Source organism: Electrona antarctica (genome assembly GCF_951216825.1).
Source record: "Electrona antarctica genome assembly, chromosome: 18".
Taxonomy (NCBI): Eukaryota; Metazoa; Chordata; class Actinopteri; order Myctophiformes; family Myctophidae; genus Electrona; species Electrona antarctica.
Genome location: NC_136799.1, coordinates 40,028,037 through 40,047,207, shown reverse-complemented (window position 1 = coordinate 40,047,207; position 19,171 = coordinate 40,028,037). Strand labels below are relative to the sequence as shown.

The 19,171-nt window shown below is 43.8% G+C and overlaps 1 protein-coding gene across 2 annotated transcripts in view; it reads right to left on the bottom strand.

Annotated features, from left to right (window-relative positions):
• The window catches only part of prkd3 (protein kinase D3), a 110,668-nt gene that overhangs the window by 22,862 nt on the left and 68,635 nt on the right, over positions 1-19,171 (bottom strand). The window contains exons 5-10 of one of the 2 annotated variants that reach the window (XM_079528238.1): positions 16,701-16,790; positions 15,439-15,541; positions 14,335-14,412; positions 12,381-12,567; positions 12,104-12,227; positions 10,932-11,009 (exon numbers count right to left, since the gene is read on the bottom strand). In XM_079528238.1, coding sequence (XP_079384364.1) covers positions 10,932-11,009; positions 12,104-12,227; positions 12,381-12,567; positions 14,335-14,412; positions 15,439-15,541; positions 16,701-16,790 — 660 coding nt within the window. The remainder of the gene's footprint in view (positions 1-10,931; positions 11,010-12,103; positions 12,228-12,380; positions 12,568-14,334; positions 14,413-15,438; positions 15,542-16,700; positions 16,791-19,171) is intronic. The other variant, XM_079528239.1, reaches the window with a different exon arrangement.

The window sequence follows — 19,171 nt, the reverse complement described above, 5'->3', positions numbered from 1 at the left end:
CTGCCCTCCTAATACGTGAGGGGGCCGTGTTTCTTCATTTACTGTTTTCATTTATTTTGAATAATGTTTTAGTGTCCTCAGGCCTCCTCCTGCTCCTTATTCTTTTCCCAAAACATTATTAAAAAAATATGAAAACAGTAAATGAAAATCCACGGCTCCCTCACGTATTAGGAGGACACTATGGGTCACCAGAAAAAAGGACGGGTGTTTTCGATGAATTTATCATGGTTAAAATGGAGTTTGTACGTTTTGTGGAAAGTGAAATATCCCTTTAATTGTGTTTTTTGGCATTGAATACTGGAACATATGAATAAAGCATTTAAAATAATGTAAATTAATTACATATTTAATAATGTTATACTTTCGTAGATCTACGCCATTTGTATAAATTAAGGTCCATGCCCAAAACAGAGACGTCAGGTTGAAAGTGGTTTAGTTTAGTCTGTCTGTCTGTCTGTCTGTGGGTTTATATAAATATTTAACCACTGAGTTAAGTATTACATAAAAGTAAAACATAACATCACATAAAAGTGCTTTTTGGATTTCCTGAAAAGTAACGTTTTTGCACATGCAGGGTTTCCACCCGACAGCGACGATATGAGAGAGATACACATTTTACAACAACATATACAATTTAGGCATTTAGCAGACGCTCTTAATCCAGAGCGACTTTACAGTATGCAAGAACAACAAGCAAATGGCATGGGCACCGGAAGGGAACAGAAGACAAGGAAGACACAAAGACCACACGGAGAGGTGTACCGTTGAGAAAGAAAGAAAAGAAGCAGGATGGAAATCACGGTCTGAAGTGAGGACTGCAGCAGCTGGCCGTGAAAAGTGGAAGTGCTCTGTGAGGGCCTCATGAGCCACAAGGCACCAAGTGGACAGGCAACAGGTAACAACACATTTTACAGACAGACAAGACAAGACAGACAAACAATTACAATGGCTCCTAATAATATGACACACACACAAAACCCCTGCAATGTTCTAATCTATCAGATAACAAGACTCAAATAGAAGTATTGTATTCACCTCGTGAAGTCTCGCTCACTCAGACACACTCCAGAAGGCAAGCTTCTCAACAGCACTGGTCCCTCCCGGCAGACAGGCAGACAGGCAGGCAGGCAGGCAGGCAGCACGCAGACACAAGTGGCAACGGGACAGTTTGAACACTAGTTTAAACCCCCTCCCTCAAGTCTCTTCTAACCTCACTGTCAAATCAAAGGAAATAGGAAGCGAAAAAAGAAAGAAGAAAAACTGCCTCTCAGAGGTCCTCCTGGCCAATGGGGGCCCTTAAAGCTTGCCTTCCCTTTGCACACACACACACACGGGCACACACACACACACACACACACACACACACACACACACACACACACACACACACACACACACACACACAGTCACACACACACACACACACAGTCACACACACGAGCCGCCCCAGTCCGCGTGGCTCACCACAGAGTATCAGATGAAGTGCTTGTGGTTAGCGGGGCCGGGTCACGTGAGCGGGGGCCCAGTGGGTGACTGGAGCGCTCGGCTTCACTGATTACAAGGCGGGGCCCCTTGCCAAGGGCCCCATCCGCGCCACGAGCCACCGGCAGCCACAGAGTCGATAGATGACCGGCAACTACTGTTCCACCACCAATCGTTACCGGCGTGTGTGTGTGTGTGTGTGTGTGTGTGTGGGGGGGGGGGGGTTCATGCCGTGCTCAATCTTCTTGACGGAGACAGAGTGAAGCCCCCGTACCCCCATAAAAAGGTTCTTCAGAAAAAAAGCCACAAGTACAGGGTCTCATCTTCAAACGACGGGGCCTGTTATGGCTTCCAAATGGTAGAAAATGGCTGCCATGCGTGGCTGAGTGGAGCAGCACGCGACCGCCGCTAATCAGATGGGAGGTACGACGGAGAGGAGGGGGGGGGGGACAAGCGGAGGCCACATGCTGATGAGACATGGATGGGCTACGGAGCGACGAGTGAGGAAAACGCATCCATCCATCCCCAAGATGGATGGATGGATGGATGGATGGATGGATGGATGGATGGATGGATGGAAGTGCCCAGGGTTGAATTTGACAAGCAAATTTAGATTTTAGTTTTAGTCATAGTCTTTTAAATAGTTTTCATTTAGTTTCAGTCACATTTTTAGTCACCTGGAATGTTTTGGTGTTATTCTAGTTTTAGTCGACTAAACATCATAAGATTTTAGCCGACTACATCTACAGTTGATTTAGTCGACTAAAATGTATTTTGGCGGGCCTTGATGCCGTCGTAATGGCTGATTTTAGCGCGACGCGTTGTGAGCTTGTAGATCGGTTATTTTCAGCATGCAACCAAGTGTAAAATTCACTCTATCACGATATATATACGATATCTTTGAAAAGGCATATCGTGGAGACATTGCATCACGATACGATATTTTATCACCATATCGCCCTAGCCTGGCTAATAAGCCAGACCGAATCAGCCGTTGGCAAAAAAAATTGCCTGCCGGCGGATTACGGTCTGGAGAGGCTCAATTGTACGCCCATTTCCTACACCAGAGAACTGGCGTGGCCTAATCGGGACACGGTATGCAATATGGGCGGGCTTTGGTACAGTGACGTTCAATGCTTGAGACCTTTGACTGACAGTAGCTCTGACCAATTGCGTCAAAGAGAAAATGTTTGAACCTTCCCCCCCTGGAAACAAGATCCATACACAGCATCTCCAGACTCAAATACCACACGACAGTGTGATTTGAGTCTGGCTTATTAGCCAGGCTAATATCGCCCACCCCTAATCATAGTCGCACGAAAGCATTAACCCATTCAGGCCTGACGTCGAAATTTAAAAAAAAAAGTTTTCTAAATCATGACAATTTTCGGAAAGATTTGAGGCACATTTTAACGATTTTTAAAAAATAGCAGACCTACAAGTTCATAGCGCGCCACTCGGTGGCGCGCTATGAGCTTGTAGATCTGCTATTTTTCAATAGCTAAATTATAACAATGTTTAAAACACCAAAAGGGGTTCCCGCCCCAAAATGGGTTAATGGTTAATGTGGTTAAACGCTAACGTGACATGGATGCGTTCCAGGTCTCAATGGATTAAAGTAGCAGATCCACAAGGTCGGCATGAGGCGCGGAGCGACACGCTTTGAGCTTGTAGATCTGCTACCTTTGATGCTTTTGAATTTGAATCCTGAAAAGTAACCGTTTTTGGACATAATGAGGTTTCCGCCCGACATGGACGATTTGTTTTTCCAGATACGACTGTCCCACACTGTTATTTCGCAAATTGATCAGATTTGGATAATTGGTCGACCATTCTGCTGTTGGTTTCTATCCGGCTTCAGTGTCCCTCCCTCCCCAAGTGTCCAAGACCTGAGACACATCTTTAGAAATTAAGATAAATTAGATAGAAATTACCACCTTGGAATGCGGTTCAAATCTGATTCAAAATAATTAAGTTTTTTCCATGCCGTTTTCTTTTGCTGTTCGGCGGACCTGATCAAACCAATCTGATTCTCAATCTGAGGAGAAGGGTAGCCTGACAATCTGATTTGGGGGGCTGCCAGTCGGACACAACGGCCTATGTCCCGCGCCCCGATGTCCTCCGCCCACGGAATAAGCAAAACGGACCCCTTGATTGAATTAACATGGCAAGCAACCAAACAAACAACAACAAAAGAGGAGGACGTTTACAGCAAGCCTTCAATTAGTCTCCTGGAGGTCTTAAACGCAGCAGAGCGCCAAGCTGATAATAAAGTACCACATGAGGCCAGCCAGTAAAACACACCCTGAGCAGTCACACACAGAGGCCTCTGAGGTTTTCCTCTCCGAGGGTTTTTCGGTGGTTGAAGGAGACACACAGGGTGTGTCCGTCCGTACACTGGAGGGGAGACCCGGGACGCCACTGTGCCACCACCGTGTTCCGCGCTCCGCCACTAAACCGTGCCATGCCAGCTCCACCACCACCACCACCACCACCAGTGGTGTAAAGTAACTAAGTACATGTACTCAAGTACTGTACTTAAGTACAATTTTGAGGTATTTGTACTTTACTTGGGTATTTCCAATTTCCAATACTTTGACTTGTACTCCCACTACATCTCAGGTCTAAATATTGTACTTTTACTATGCTACATTCATTTGAACACTTTAGATTCTAGTTACTTTGCAGATTTTGATTATTATTATTACAACACACATATTCAGGCCTATCTCCATTCCGGCCATTTGAAAATAGTCGATCTACAAGCTCACAATATCTGCTATTTTCAAAAGATTTTTAGACAATTGAAAACTTGAATTAAGACATTCTACTTGTTGTAGTTTAAGTACATTTTGATGCCAATACTTTTGTACTTTTACTCAAGTCAATTTAGAATTCCGGACTTTTACTTTTACATTGGAGTATTGGTACTTAAGTATTTTATTTTTTTACTTTTTCCACCACTGGCCACCACAATGCCATGCTATAGGTCAGGATGTCTGTCACCACCACGCCATGTAAGGGGTGCGACAGTTCTTCAAACTGGATTATTCAATCGAACGACAAACTGAACGATTTGCAAAGATATGGTATGCGACACTGTCGTTGTAAAACAAAATATAAAAAGTGGTTAACACAGTACTACTATACGGGGCAGAATGCTTGGAAACCACAGAGAGCGAAGTCCATAAACTATACACACATCATGCCTGCGCAAAAAACCCTGCACATATTCTGGCCCGAGTCCATCTCAAACAAATAAACCTCTCAACATCACCCAACGAGATGCAATCAACGCGGTCCCAAGATAGGCCAGTCAATCAAAGGTTTGACCCAAAAGCAAATGGTAATCGTTCAAGTTTTTTTTACGATCCTTAGGGTCATCCAAATAACATATCAAAATGTGTGAATGAAATACTTAGTGGATCATGGTAAATCCAGGGGTTGAAAGTTGTGGTATGTTATGTGTGTGTGTGTGTGTGTGTGTGTGTGTGTGTGTGTGTGTGTGTGTGTGTGTGTGTGTGTGTGTGTGTGTGTGTGTGTGTGTGCGCAAGTATGTAGTTTGTTACTGACTGCAGCTCTCAGCCTCAGGTCCTGTGCGTGGGAGGAGACCTACCGCCTCTCATCAAGCTCTGTCAATCATCAGAAGAAAGCTGTCCACCTGGGCACTATTTAAGAACTGCTATCAGCTGTGTGCGTTGGCAGTGTGTTAGACACTGTCCATGGAGATGGTGAGTGTGTATAGTCTGAATGCTGGTGCCCAAAAGGTTTGGTGTCACCATATTCTTGACCTACACACCCTTCTGGACTTTATGTTCTGTTATGTTCGGCAAAAGTTTAACTCGCTAGAAGGCATGTTAACATGAAGAGTTTCAGGGCAGCCTTTGGCTGACTGATTGTCCGATTACTGCTAAGCAGTCTGACTTTATGTGATCTGTTTGTAGAACTACTGGCACCAGCTTTTTGTAACAGTCACTTTTGATATACTAGAGTAGTAGGAATATAATTGTCCTTTTTATTTTATGTTACGTAAGTGAATGTGTACTTAAAGTTAGGGTAAAAGTATTTTGATTGTTTATTGATGTGTGCCAGGGTTTATTGTCTGTTATTAAGTCTAAATGTAAATTCATGTAACTTTGTACTTTAAAACTTGTTGACCTTTAAAAGAGCCAATAAAAGGCCTATAATAAAGCAAAACTTCACCTACCACCTATATTGCATCCTCTTCCACCCCTAGACCTTTAAGGATTGTAATATTGTACCATTAGCAACCTAAATAAGGCAAAACATTTCAAAATGTCATTATGCTTTCATGATTCTGGATGCATTGCAAGCATTACTTTTTCTCTTTTGGGTCACGGGCTAAAACGTTTGGGAACCATTAGATATAGAAGATGGCCAGAGACAGATGGAAGTGGAGAGACTCTGTTGCTGCCGTACAGTTGGAGGCCATCGATATTGTCCTTTTCTTTTTGCTGAGGTTTGCGTGATCTGCGCAAAACCCCTTTTGGTGTTTTAAACATTATGTTATAATTTAGCTATTGAAAAATAGCAGATCTACAAGCTCATAGTGCGCCACCGAGTGGCGCGCTACGAGCTTGTAGGTCTGCTATTTTTGAAAAATATTTATTTCAGAAGGGGATTTAGAAGGATTTTTTAAAATGTTGAGGTCAGGCCTAAATGGGTCAAATGATAAGGGACAATATCGGTGGCACCCAACTGTATGGGTGCCAGCCGGCGTAATGGAGATAAGTAAGTGGTTAATCAGACTAGTCGATTTGGTGGATTATATCAAATGAATTTGATCTGACCAGTACGGGTCTAGAGACCCGGGTCAGACTGGGTCTACTATAAGGAATCCTCGGGTCCGCTTCGGGTCCAGTTTTCCCCTCTGTCCCACTTTGGTCCGGTTCCAATTATCCACGGGTCCGTTATCGGACCGGACCCAGTCATTTTGTTCTCTCTTTCCACGGGTCGGTTTAGAAAATTTGACCCGTGCTGCCCTCTACTTTAGAGTAAGATGGGAAATACTGTAGGTGGATTGCAGGTGCACACACCCACCCACACACACACAAAGCCGTTCACACGCACGCACGCACGCAAGCACGCACGCACGCACGCACGCACGCACGCACTGAAAACGGACGTGGTGGATCTTGCATTAAAACACAGTGCCAACCCTGGGCGTCACATTTCTGACCGCAACTCGAGGAGGTGTCAAAAGTCTCCAACACTCGTTCATACCAGTACGAACAATAACCCTTCTAACCCCCCTCCACCACCCTCCACCCCCCCCCCCCCCCACACACACACACACACACACACACACACACACACACACACACACACACACACACACACACACACACACACACACACACACACACACACACACACACACACACACACACACTAACACACACACACAGAGACTCACACACACACACACACACACACACACACACACACACACACACACACACACACACACACACACACACACACACACACACACAGAGACTCACACACACACACACACACACACACACACACACACACACACACACACACACACACACACACACACACACACACACACACACACACACACAGAGACTCAAAAACACACACACACACACACACACACTCACACATGTGGAAGTCTTTACCTTCCAGGGCCAGGGTTCCCTCCCTCGGTTCCCGGCGTGTAATTACAGTGCTATTAAGCCCCTGCGGGCACAATAATGACTGGTGCTGCGCTGCTGGCACTCAAAGCCCGCTGTCACACACACACACACACGCACACACACACGCACATGCTCCTTTACAACTGACATGCATACTGCTGCCTTTCAGCATTGAAGTCACAACGCTTCATGGATCACACACCACCACGATGATGATGAGATGTGAAATGTGTGAGTCGATTAAGGGGTTCCCGGTTTAATGGTTAATGTGGTTAAACGCTAACGTGACATGGATGCGTTCCAGGTCTCAATGGATTAAGCCCCTGCGGGCACAATAATGACTGGTGCTGCGCTGCTGGCACTCAAAGCCCGCTGTCACACACACACACACACGCACACACACACGCACATGCTCCTTTACAACTGACATGCATACTGCTGCCTTTCAGCATTGAAGTCACAACGCTTCATGGATCACACACCACCACGATGATGATGAGATGTGAAATGTGTGAGTCGATTCATTTGACGGGACTTTGAGAAGGTTGTAAGGTTGCGTTTTTTTTGGCCTGGTACTGCAGACCTAACGCATGGATTATTAAAGCAAAAATATAATTTCACAAACTGAAAAATGTTTGTATGGCCAAATAAGTCGTAATGTGTGATTTGTGAGCGTCCAACACTATAGCGCTGTTACCTAAACAATTAACACAATAATGTGACGAGATTTGACTGAGAGCCTGCCATTGCGCAAATTCCAGCTTATTTATTTATTTATTTATTTTCAAACTGGGTTAATAGCACAGGCAGACTCTTCACATACTAGAGCATGTCTGAAATAAGTGTCAGAGCTGAAATTGACATGTAAATATGAAATAAATGCTTAAAGATGTAGCTAGGTGTAATATTAGAGACCACAGAAGTGAACCTTTCAAACCTGACTCTATAAGTCTACAAAACTGGTGGGTCAAACTGAACAACCGATAAGTCAATTTGAAGCTATGATTCCCTGCTTTCATATGACATGAAAAAACAAAAATTCAAAAAAAATCCAATGGCAGACCCTCAGTCAAATTTGGTCAAATTATGATGGTTTAGATGCTTCTGAACATGATCTCGCTAGTTTGACCACTTTAAATGGTCCAATCTTAAAATAACCTGCTCTGTGAAAATAGCAGATCCACAAGCTCACAATGCGTCGCTTCGCAATGCATTGTGAGCTTGTAGATCGGCTATTTTCAAATGGCCAAAATGTACAGTATATAGGGCTAAAGTTGGCAATGCATGTTTTTTTTTTTTAATAATCAAAATCTACAAAGTAAGTACGTATTCAAATAAATGTAGCAGAGTAATGTTTGCCTCAGACTAGAAGTAAAAGTATTGGAAATTGAAGATACTCAAGTAAAGTACAAATACCTCAAAATTATACTAAATGTACTAACTTACTTTACACCAGTGCCTTTGCCTTTGTGCAGAGACCAGACTGGACTACAGCATCGTACAGAAACCACAGGGACGTTTCTAGAGGCTGAACAATGGACGTCGGCCTAGTTTACAGTTACAACACTCAAAAATAGCAGACCTACAAGCTCGTAGCGCGCCACTCGGTGGCGCGCTATGAGCTTGTAGATCTGCTATTTTTTAATAGCATAATGCTAATGCTAACACCAAAAGGGGTTCCCGCCCAAAATGGGTTAAGGAACAGCAAAACTCAACTCAACTCAACTTCATTTATATAGCACATGTATCATGACCGGGTCAACCAAAGTGCTGTACAGGTTAAAAGAAAACAAAGAGCAAACAATGCAATATGAACAAACATCTAAAACATTAAAACTTAAGCGGGCATTTGAAATAAAAGCAAAAACAATACAATATAGACCGACTTTAGCAGGCAATCCAAAAAGCACAAACAAAGTAGACATTTGCACAAATGAGGGAAGCAGGGCTACCTCAAGTGACACTAAAGACAACACGTTGTCAACACACAGCCTTTCCTCACAGTCTCACACAGCTCCCTACCTACCTACCTACCTGCCTACCAGCACCTACCTACCTACCTACCTACCTACCTACCTACCTACCTACCTCCCTACCTACCTACCTACCTACCTACCTGCCTACCAGCACCTACCTACCTACCTACCTACCTACCTACCTACCTACCTCCCTACCTACCTACCTACCTACCTACCTACCTACCTCCCTACCTCCCTACCTACCTACCTCCCTACCTACCTACCTACCTCCCTACCTACCTACCTACCTACCTACCTACCTACCTACCTACCTACACCTACCTACCGCTGGGCTGCTGCCATTTACATACCGTGCAACCTCCCGACTGGGAGTCTGGGACACACACACTATGTCGATATGGCTTTGAAAAAGAGTTCATCAAACCAAGTGATTTCGTAAAACAGATGCGTTTCAAAAATAGCTGAAATTGCAGATCTACAAGCAATCGGAAATTGATGTTTCAACTAAGCACATCTCTAGACTGGTAGTTTGCGACTGTGGACTTGCACAAACTTTTTGTGTATCATGACCGGGTCAACCAAAGTGCTGTACAGGTTAAAAGAAAACAAAGAGCAAACAATGCAATATGAACAAACATCTAAAACATTAAAACTTAAGCGGGCATTTGAAATAAAAGCAAAAACAATACAATATAGACCGACTTTAGCAGGCAATCCAAAAAGCACAAACAAAGTAGACATTTGCACAAATGAGGGAAGCAGGGCTACCTCAAGTGACACTAAAGACAACACGTTGTCAACACACAGCCTTTCCTCACAGTCTCACACAGCTCCCTACCTACCTACCTACCTGCCTACCAGCACCTACCTACCTACCTACCTACCTACCTACCTACCTACCTACCTCCCTACCTACCTACCTACCTACCTACCTGCCTACCAGCACCTACCTACCTACCTACCTACCTACCTACCTACCTACCTCCCTACCTACCTACCTACCTACCTACCTACCTACCTCCCTACCTCCCTACCTACCTACTGTACCTACCTCCCTACCTACCTACCTACCTCCCTACCTACCTCCCTACCTACCTCCCTACCTACCTACCTACCTACTGTACCTACCTACCTACCTACCTACACCTACCTACCTGCCTACCAGCACCTACCTACCTACCTACCTACCTACCTACCTACCTCCCTACCTACCTACCTACCTACCTACCTACCTCCCTACCTACACCTACCTACCTGCCTACCAGCACCTACCTACCTACCTACCTACCTACCTACCTACACCTACCTACCTGCCTACCAGCACCTACCTACCTACCTACCTACCTACCTACCTCCCTACCTACCTACCTACCTACCTACCTACCTACCTACCTACCTACCTCCCTACCTCCCTACCTACCTACCTCCCTACCTCCCTACCTACCTACCTACCTACCTACCTACCTCCCTACCTACCTACCTACCTACCTCCCTACCTCCCTACCTACCTACCTACCTGCCTACCTACCTACCGCTGGGCTGCTGCCATTTACATACCGTGCAACCTCCCGACTGGGAGTCTGGGACACACACACTATGTCAATATGGCTTTGAAAAAGAGTTCATCAAACCAAGTGATTTCGTAAAACAGATGCGTTTCAAAAATAGCTGAAATTGCAGATCTACAAGCAATCGGAAATTGATGTTTCAACTAAGCACATCTCTAGACTGGTAGTTTGCGACAAACTTTTTTTTATGAACTAAAATGAATAAACATTCTCACCTTGTAGAACTTGGCTCCTGTATCGTTCTGGAACAGACTGAGGCTCTTGCTGTCCAGCCTCCAGTAATGTCTCTTCCTCTGAAGAAAGGAGACAAACAACCAATACATAAAAAACATGAATAGCGTTGCTGTCGGGCAGAAACCTCTTATCTCCATATTTTAACTGTTTGTGTTTTTTCGTAAATGAATGCTCACTACTTGATCATACTACAATGTCACACAAAACGTCAACGTCGGGCATGACAAGATAGAAATGTGGCGCGAAGAAAGATGGTCCCAAGTAGAAGCTTTAATCAAATCTTTAAAGGCCGGTCCACACCAACAAAAGCGTTTTAGAGACCGCTGCAGCAGTCTGGACTGACCCGTGTCTGACTGGCACCATGACATGGCATAATGGTTTTAACTAAGCATTATGTAATACTTTAGCAATTGAAAAATAGCAGATCTACAAGCTCATAGCGCGCCACCGAGTGGCGCGCTACGAGCTTGTAGGTCTGCTATTTTTGAAGAATCGTGAAAATGCGGCAACAAATCTTTGAATATATATTCTTTCAGGAGACTTATTTTTTTTTATTTCGACGTCGGCCTAAATGGGTTGAACCCTATTATACATATGGTTGACCAGAGTGTTTTGGGTCCAGAGAACAGTGACTTTACCAGGTTACTCTCTATTGGAGTAACCTGGCGTCACCACCAGACTTTCCACCTCGGAGGACATCCTGGTCTGTGTTCCTAAATCGCCCGTGTGATCCGCTCTAGGCGTGGTTCAGACCGGATGATAGAAAATAAATAAAAATAAACACTCAACGTCGTTTTGTTTTGGTCCCCCACATAGAGTTATGGTCCCCACCTGTTTGCTTTTAGTCTCGCCAGTCGCTACGAGTTGGAATAAAATATGGATATACCAAACAACTTATTAAAAAGTATTTACAATTTGAAGAACCTTGTCGGATTCCTACACCACATCAAGGCTTTTATTGGGTATAAGATTATACTAAGATTTTGATTATTCGAATTATTTTGGGTAATTCTGATTTCGGTTTGGGGGTTTCCGGTCTGATGACTACAAACCAGACTACGAAAAGTTATCATGCGGGTGGTAAACCCGACAGTGTATGCCTCCCAGGCTACTGTTGGGAGTAGTGGGGCCATCCAAGCCCTCCGTCACCTACCAGGTTGTCTCTGTTGGAGTAGTGGACCATCCAGCCCTCCTTCACCAGCGTGGAGCTGCGCCGCTTAGTGTGTTTGATGGACTGCACCACTCGCATCAAGGGGATGTTGCTGCTAGTGGACGGACTGTACAGACACACACACACACAGACTTAAATTACTCCTCAATGCAATATATTAGACCGCAGAAAACACTGACGCAATGAATTAACAATCATCTATTCTAATCGGTTCTTAAGTGAGTATTCCCACTGAACATGTCCGACTCCACACACACACCTGATGGTCTTGATGGTCTCCTCGTCCTTCTCCCTGTCCAGGAACGGAGAGTCCATGTAGAACATCTTGTCGTCGGGAGTGGAGGGCTCTTCGAGGTCGTCCAGTCCCCTGCTGCCGTCCATGTCTCCACTGTCCACCTCCATGGTGTCCAGGGTGCTGTCCGAGTCTGGCCCGGGACTGGCCGGTTCTGGACACACATATGCAACAGTACAGACAATATTTACTACTGTCCACCTCGGTGTCCAGGGGTAGCGGTTTCGGATGTTATCAGATGATTTCATCTCCGTCATCAGCCCTTACAGTATCAAGACCATGCCATGGGCCCCGGACGGTTAGCTCAACCGTCTTGTGTTAGTTCAGCGGAAGCTGGATTTATTTCTTTTTTATAATTTTTATCCCACGATTTTGCAACCCATTTTTTCACCCAGTGCTACACTTCCTCTGCCAACCTGGGGGGCAGTGGACTGACCTCATGCTTCCTGCTATGCATGAGGAGTCGAAGCTGCTTCTTTTCACCTGACAGGGGGGAATTTCCCTGGTCGGACATAGCGCGTGGAAGGAACACGTTATTCCACGTGGTTCCTTTCCCCTCCATCAGGTGCCCCGGCTGGCCAGGGGGAGGTAGTTTAGAGTGAGGGTAACTACCCTAGGTGACACGGGGAGAACATGCAAAGTTGCAAACTCCACACAGAAAGGCCCTTTCACCAACCCCGCCTCGGGTATGGGCACTGATGACGCGGAGGAGGGAACACGCCCCCAGCACCCACAGCGTCCCCAGTGGGAATCGAACCCAGGACCTTCTAGCTGTGAGGCGACAGCACTACCGACTGTGCCACCGTGCCCCCCAAGCTGGATCTTTTGACTGATTGAATACTTTATTATTAGTCAGAACTGTAAACAGCACAAGGTGAGACAGTGAGACATTAAGGCTAAAATGACTTGTTTCCATTGTGGTCCTATGTATGTGTTCAATTCATCTACATAAGCATACAAAATGTACACAATAATACATGTCATCAACAAATACAAACACTATATGTACAAAGGAGAAAAAGGGAAAACGGCGGCAGTGATGGGAATTTACATTTACCTCCCCTTGTGGTCTCCTGATATATGTTTTTACCTCCCCTTGTGGTCTCCTGATATATGTTTTTTCAGGGCAATTTTGAAAGAGACCAGTGACCAGTGTCCTTTAATCAATTTAATGGATGGTGTCAGTCAGGGCATTCCACATGTTGGTGGCAGAGTAGAATGAGAATGAGAATTTTCCCATGTTTTAAATGTGGGGGATACCAGATCATGGTCACTCCCTCTAGTGTTGTGACTGTGGGTGTCACTCACTTTGGAGAAGTTATTACACAAGTATTACACCAGTATTGAGGGCACTGTCTCTTTGACTATCTTAAATACCAATCCCACTGACATTTGTGACCAGATTTGACTGAGAGCCTGCCATCGCGCAAATTACAGCTTTTCACCAGAGGAGAAAAACTTTGTTTTTTTAAACGAGTTTATAGCACAGGCAGACTCTTCACATACTAGAGCATGTCTGAAATAAATGTCAGAGCTGAAATCGACATGTAAATATGAAATAAATGCCCAAACATGTAGCTAGGTGTAATGTTAGAGACCACAGAAGTGAACCTTTCAAGCCTGTTTTCTCAACTCGCTGTTTTCTGCAAGACATTACTCTATAAGCCATATCTCCAAAACTGGTGGGTCAAACTGAACAACCAATATGTCAGTTTGAAGCTATGATTCTCTGCTTTCATATGACATGAAAAAACGAAAATTCCAAAAAATCCAATGGCAGTCCCTCAGTCAAATTTAGTCACATTTGCTTAGATTCTGTCTTCTACCCTGGGCCATCCCAAACTAGCAAAGTGTGTTGGAATTACAGGTGGGTCCGTAGTTTGTTTTGGGAGATATGACGCTTAGTTTTTAGTAGCCGTACCTCCATTGAAGACCACCTCTCCCAAACAGTCTCTTGGTACCTTAGCGGCGCAGCGCTTGTGGCAGTTGAACCTGCAATCTGAGAGAGAGCAGAGACTAGGGATGGATACGGAACAGAATTTACAGCTTTACACGCAATTCCTAGCTTGCACAATGTGAGTTAATCAGTTAATAACTTGATATGAAGAAGTGAAAATAAAAGTGTCGAGATCTGTGTAAACGGCATGAGTCCCAGTAAGAAATAAAAAATAAACATACGGAAGATGTATGCTTGGATAATGGTGATGCCATTAATAATATTAGCGCTTTGCTGGTGTTCATTTTGTGTCCTGGAGATATGATATATGATATTGTCATCTGCTTCTATGGCTGTTAAAGTGAAGCACATGTGAATGAACTCAACAGGCTGTTGTACACCAAGGCACACTGACCCTTATGTGTCTGTATCTCAGATAGTGTACCAAACTTGGGGAGTGTTTGGTTCCATTTGTACACTCTCAAGAGTTAAATCAACAGTGATTCTACAATATAAATTGGATTCCCAGAGAGAGAAATGCCATTAAATGGGGGTCGGTAGCCTAATGCATGTCAAACTGGGCATTAGGCTACCGACCGAAAATGTTTGAGAATCACCGCTAGAGCCGTGACATCTTCTCTTATACCCTAGGGCATTAAGCAACTAGTCGACTAGTTTACTAGTCGACTAGTAAATCCACTAGTCGACCTTGTTGGTACTAGTTGACTAGTTGATAAGAAAAGAAAGATTTTTTTTTTTTTTTTCCCGATTTTGTAGGCCTCAAGATCAGGTAGATTATAGTTATAGTCACCATGTACACAGTTTTTAAATGTACAAATATTTATTAAAAAAATAATAATAATATTTTTTTTTTTTTTTTTTTTTTTTTACATAATAGGTAGTTAAACAACTAGTCGACTAGTCGACTAGTAAACTAGGCAACTAGTCAACTAGTAAAAATGACTAGAAGTGAATGCCCTATAATATACCCTGGCATACTGTATCTTTTCAAATGGGGCCTAATACGTGTCAATTTGGGGGTCCTTGACATGGAAAGGTTTGAGAACCACTGATGTACAGTACTTGTACCTTTGCACTGCATGCCCTGGCGAAAGAGGCCCTTCAGCAGCCGCTTGCAGTACTGACAGATGGTGGGACGAGTGTAGGTGTGGACGGCGAAGGTGTGGGGCACCTGGAATGAACGGATGAATGGTTAGTTTCGGTGCTTTACAGCAGGGGTTCTCAACGTTTTTGGCCGGGGACCCCCGGAAATGCTTTGGCAATGTCTCGGGACCCCCGCCCCGCCCCCTCCCGACCCCCAATATAAATTGACTGCTACAATAACCTTAAACCATTTTGGGCGGGAACCCCTTTTGGTGTTTTAAGCATTGTTATAATTTAGCTATTGAAAAATAGCAGATCTACAAGCTCATAGCGCGCCACCGAGTGGCGCGCTACGAGCTTGTAGGTCTGCTATTTTTGAAAAATCGTGAAAATAAAATTTAAAAATAATAAAATAAAAAAAAAATTTGGGGGACCCCCTAAAATAATTTGGCGACCCCCCGAGGGGTCGCGACCCACGGGTTGACAACCCCTGCTTTACAGTTACATGGTCAAATATTTCAGTTGTATTTTACATAAGCAGAGGTGGCACCGAAAAGGTGTGGGCTGAAGCCGAGGCTTATTTAGCCTACCCTTTTTTCTTTTTTTAGGAGTAACAGTTACAGACAAACACAAAACAAAACAGTGAAAGAAACAAAACAAAACGGAGAAGAAAAGAAAATACATTTTTAGAACTAAGTTTAGTTTGATAAAATGAAGATGAACAATAAGATGAAAACAATGATCAGCAGATTTAAGCTCAGACCAAACGAGGAATAAGGAAATTATATTATTATATAATAATGTTTTATATCGATTAAATACCCCTAGTTTTACACAACCTTTTGAATTTTACAAGTCATGTGCACAGTTTTAGCTCTTTATCAAGGCTCTTCCATAGATCAACCCCTATTTTGGATATAGATGGTAAATTTATATAGCACCTTTATCCAAGGTGCTTTTCATAGATGTGCATTGCATTCACCCATTCACACACACCGATGACAGAGGAAACCATGCAAGGCACCTGCGTCTTGCTCAAGGACACTTGGACACCAACTCCTGGGGGAGCCTGGGTTCGAACTGGGAACCGGTTTCTATCCGGCAACTCTACCCCCGAGCCACCGCCGCCGGTGGCTTTTGTGTTGGTCATTTTCCCCTTTTTGTTTTAATACACAAGTCCCCCTAAGGTTGTACTGGGTCTCTCTAACAGCTCCTGTATGGATGATAGTAGTATTGTTTTTATTCACCTTGACCCGACCCAGCACCATCTTCTCCATCCAGATGGGCCTGCCGCTCCACGACAGGATCCTCTTCCCCGCCTCCTGGTGCGAGCGCTGCTGTGAAAGAGGGAAGGAAGGTGGTGGAAAAAAAGTACTCGCTTTTGTTACTTAAGTCAAAGTATCAATGTTGCAATGGAGAACTACAGTTGGAGGCCATCGATATTGTCCTTTTCTTTTTGCTGAGGTTTGCGTGATCTGCGCAAAAGGACAGTTAACCCATTTTGGGCGGGAACCCCTTTTGGTGTTTTAAACATTGTTATAATTTAGCTATTGAAAAATAGCAGATCTACAAGCTCATAGCGCGCCACCGAGTGGCGCGCTACGAGCTTGTAGGTCTGCTATTTTTGAAAAATCGTGAAAATATTTATTTCTGAAAACTGGAGGATTTAGAAGGATTTTTTTAAAATGTTGAGGTCAGGCCTAAATGGGTCAAATGATAAGGGACAATATCGGTGGCACCCAACTGTACGCCGTTACAAGTAAAAAGTCTGGTTATCAAAATTGACTTGAGTAAAAGTGCTAAAGTATCGGTACTGTATCAAAATGTACTTAAAAGTATCAATTTTACAATTTACAATTTAGGCATTTAGCAGACGCTCTTTAATCCAGAGCGATTTACAACAAGCAAAAAAGACAAAAAGCATGGCAATACATCACATACATAAAAAGTAGTTATCATGAAAGATGTGTAAGCTAAGGGCGTAACAGTGGAATATCTGTATTCCATCTGTACCAGTTGCGCTCTGGATAGGGGTTCTTCTGCTTTTGGTGCAGCGTTCAGTGTGTCTGAATAGACCAATGCGGGATTCGCAATCCCTTCCTGCACTTCACACAGGGGAAGACTGATGCTGGTACTGTCCGGTTGGTTTTTTTGGGCCTTATTCTTTCGCCTCTGATGTATCAAGATCTTTTGAAAATAGCCGATCTACAAGCTCACAATGCGTAGCGTCGTGACGCATTGTGCGCTTGTAGATCGGCTATTTTCAATTGGCCGAAACATATGTCTATGTTTTGTAATAATCTACTAAGTAACTAGTAACTACAGTTTTCAAATAAATGTTGTGGAATAAATGTATAATATTTGTCTATGAGGTGTAGTTGAGTAGAAGTGAAAGTAATTGGAAAAACTCAAGTAAAGTACAAATACCTCAAAATTGTACTTAAGTACAGCACGTAAATGTACTTAGTTACTTTACACCACTGGAAGGAAGGAAGGTAGTGAGAGGAAGGGATTATAGGAGATACAGGGGGGGAAAAAAATTAAAGACTCAGGAGGAGCGTTTTAATGAGAGGAAAAGACAAAACGCAGAACCGCATGAGATTCAACGGAAACGAGGGAGTAATAGATGGAAAACAGAGGAAAAGTATTACATTTAATTAGCGCGCCTTAGCGCAGTTTAACCCATTTTGGGCGGGAACCCCTTTTGGTGTTAGCATTATGTTATGCTTTAGCTATTGAAAAATAGCAGATCTACAAGCTCATAGCGCGCCACCGAGTGGCGCGCTACGAGCTTGTAGGTCTGCTATTTTTGAAAAATCGAAGAACGACTGACACGGAAACATAGCTTTTTCAGAAAACTATCAGGATGTAGAAGACGTTTTTAGAATCTGATCTCAGGTCAGAATGGGTTAAACAATCCCAGCGCTCTATGAAAGGTCACTGAAGTTTTTGCTGAGATCAGCCACACTTTTGCTGCCGACATTTCTGCTCCCATATGGACGAAGAGAGCCGCCTGGGCAGATGTTTCTGCCTCCCATTATGGTTGAAGATCGCAAAAGTTTGGACCGCCGTAAACAGATGTGGACGGTTTGGAAAGATGGAAGGCAGTCGGCCCACAGATGACGACATGCATAAACATAGACTCTCCGTGACCTTTTAACGTTGTTATGCCTTAATTGCATTTCCTGACAACATCTCATAGAGTGAGCGATACAACGAAGGGGGAATATTCCGTCAAAGTAATTTCACGCAAAGCGGTTTCATGAGACTGCAGCACCGTGAGAGTCCCGTCCAACAAGCTCTGTTCCTGCTGCAATTGTTGTGTGGCCTCGGGGGAATCCATCAGTGGGAAATAAATTGATGAAGTGTAAAACGTCTAGCTTGGAATTATGGAACGGCCCTTTTCTCGGCCATATCATGACATTTTTCCCATTGAAACACAGGGGCTCGGTGCGTCTTAGCCAATCACAGCGAGGGTTTAAGGGAAGTTGTCGCAAAAACGGTGACATTTTGCTGTTGTGTTATGATTATTATGGAAAAATATACCACTGAAAGATTGCATAATGACGGCTTTTGTTTGAAAAGGTTACAGAGTATTACTTTGAATAAAGAGTGAATAGTTTGGATTATTATTTTTTATCATTTTTATCCCACGATTTTGTAACCCATTTTTCACCTCTGTGTCAATTATCTAATGTGATCCTGGGCTCTACTACAC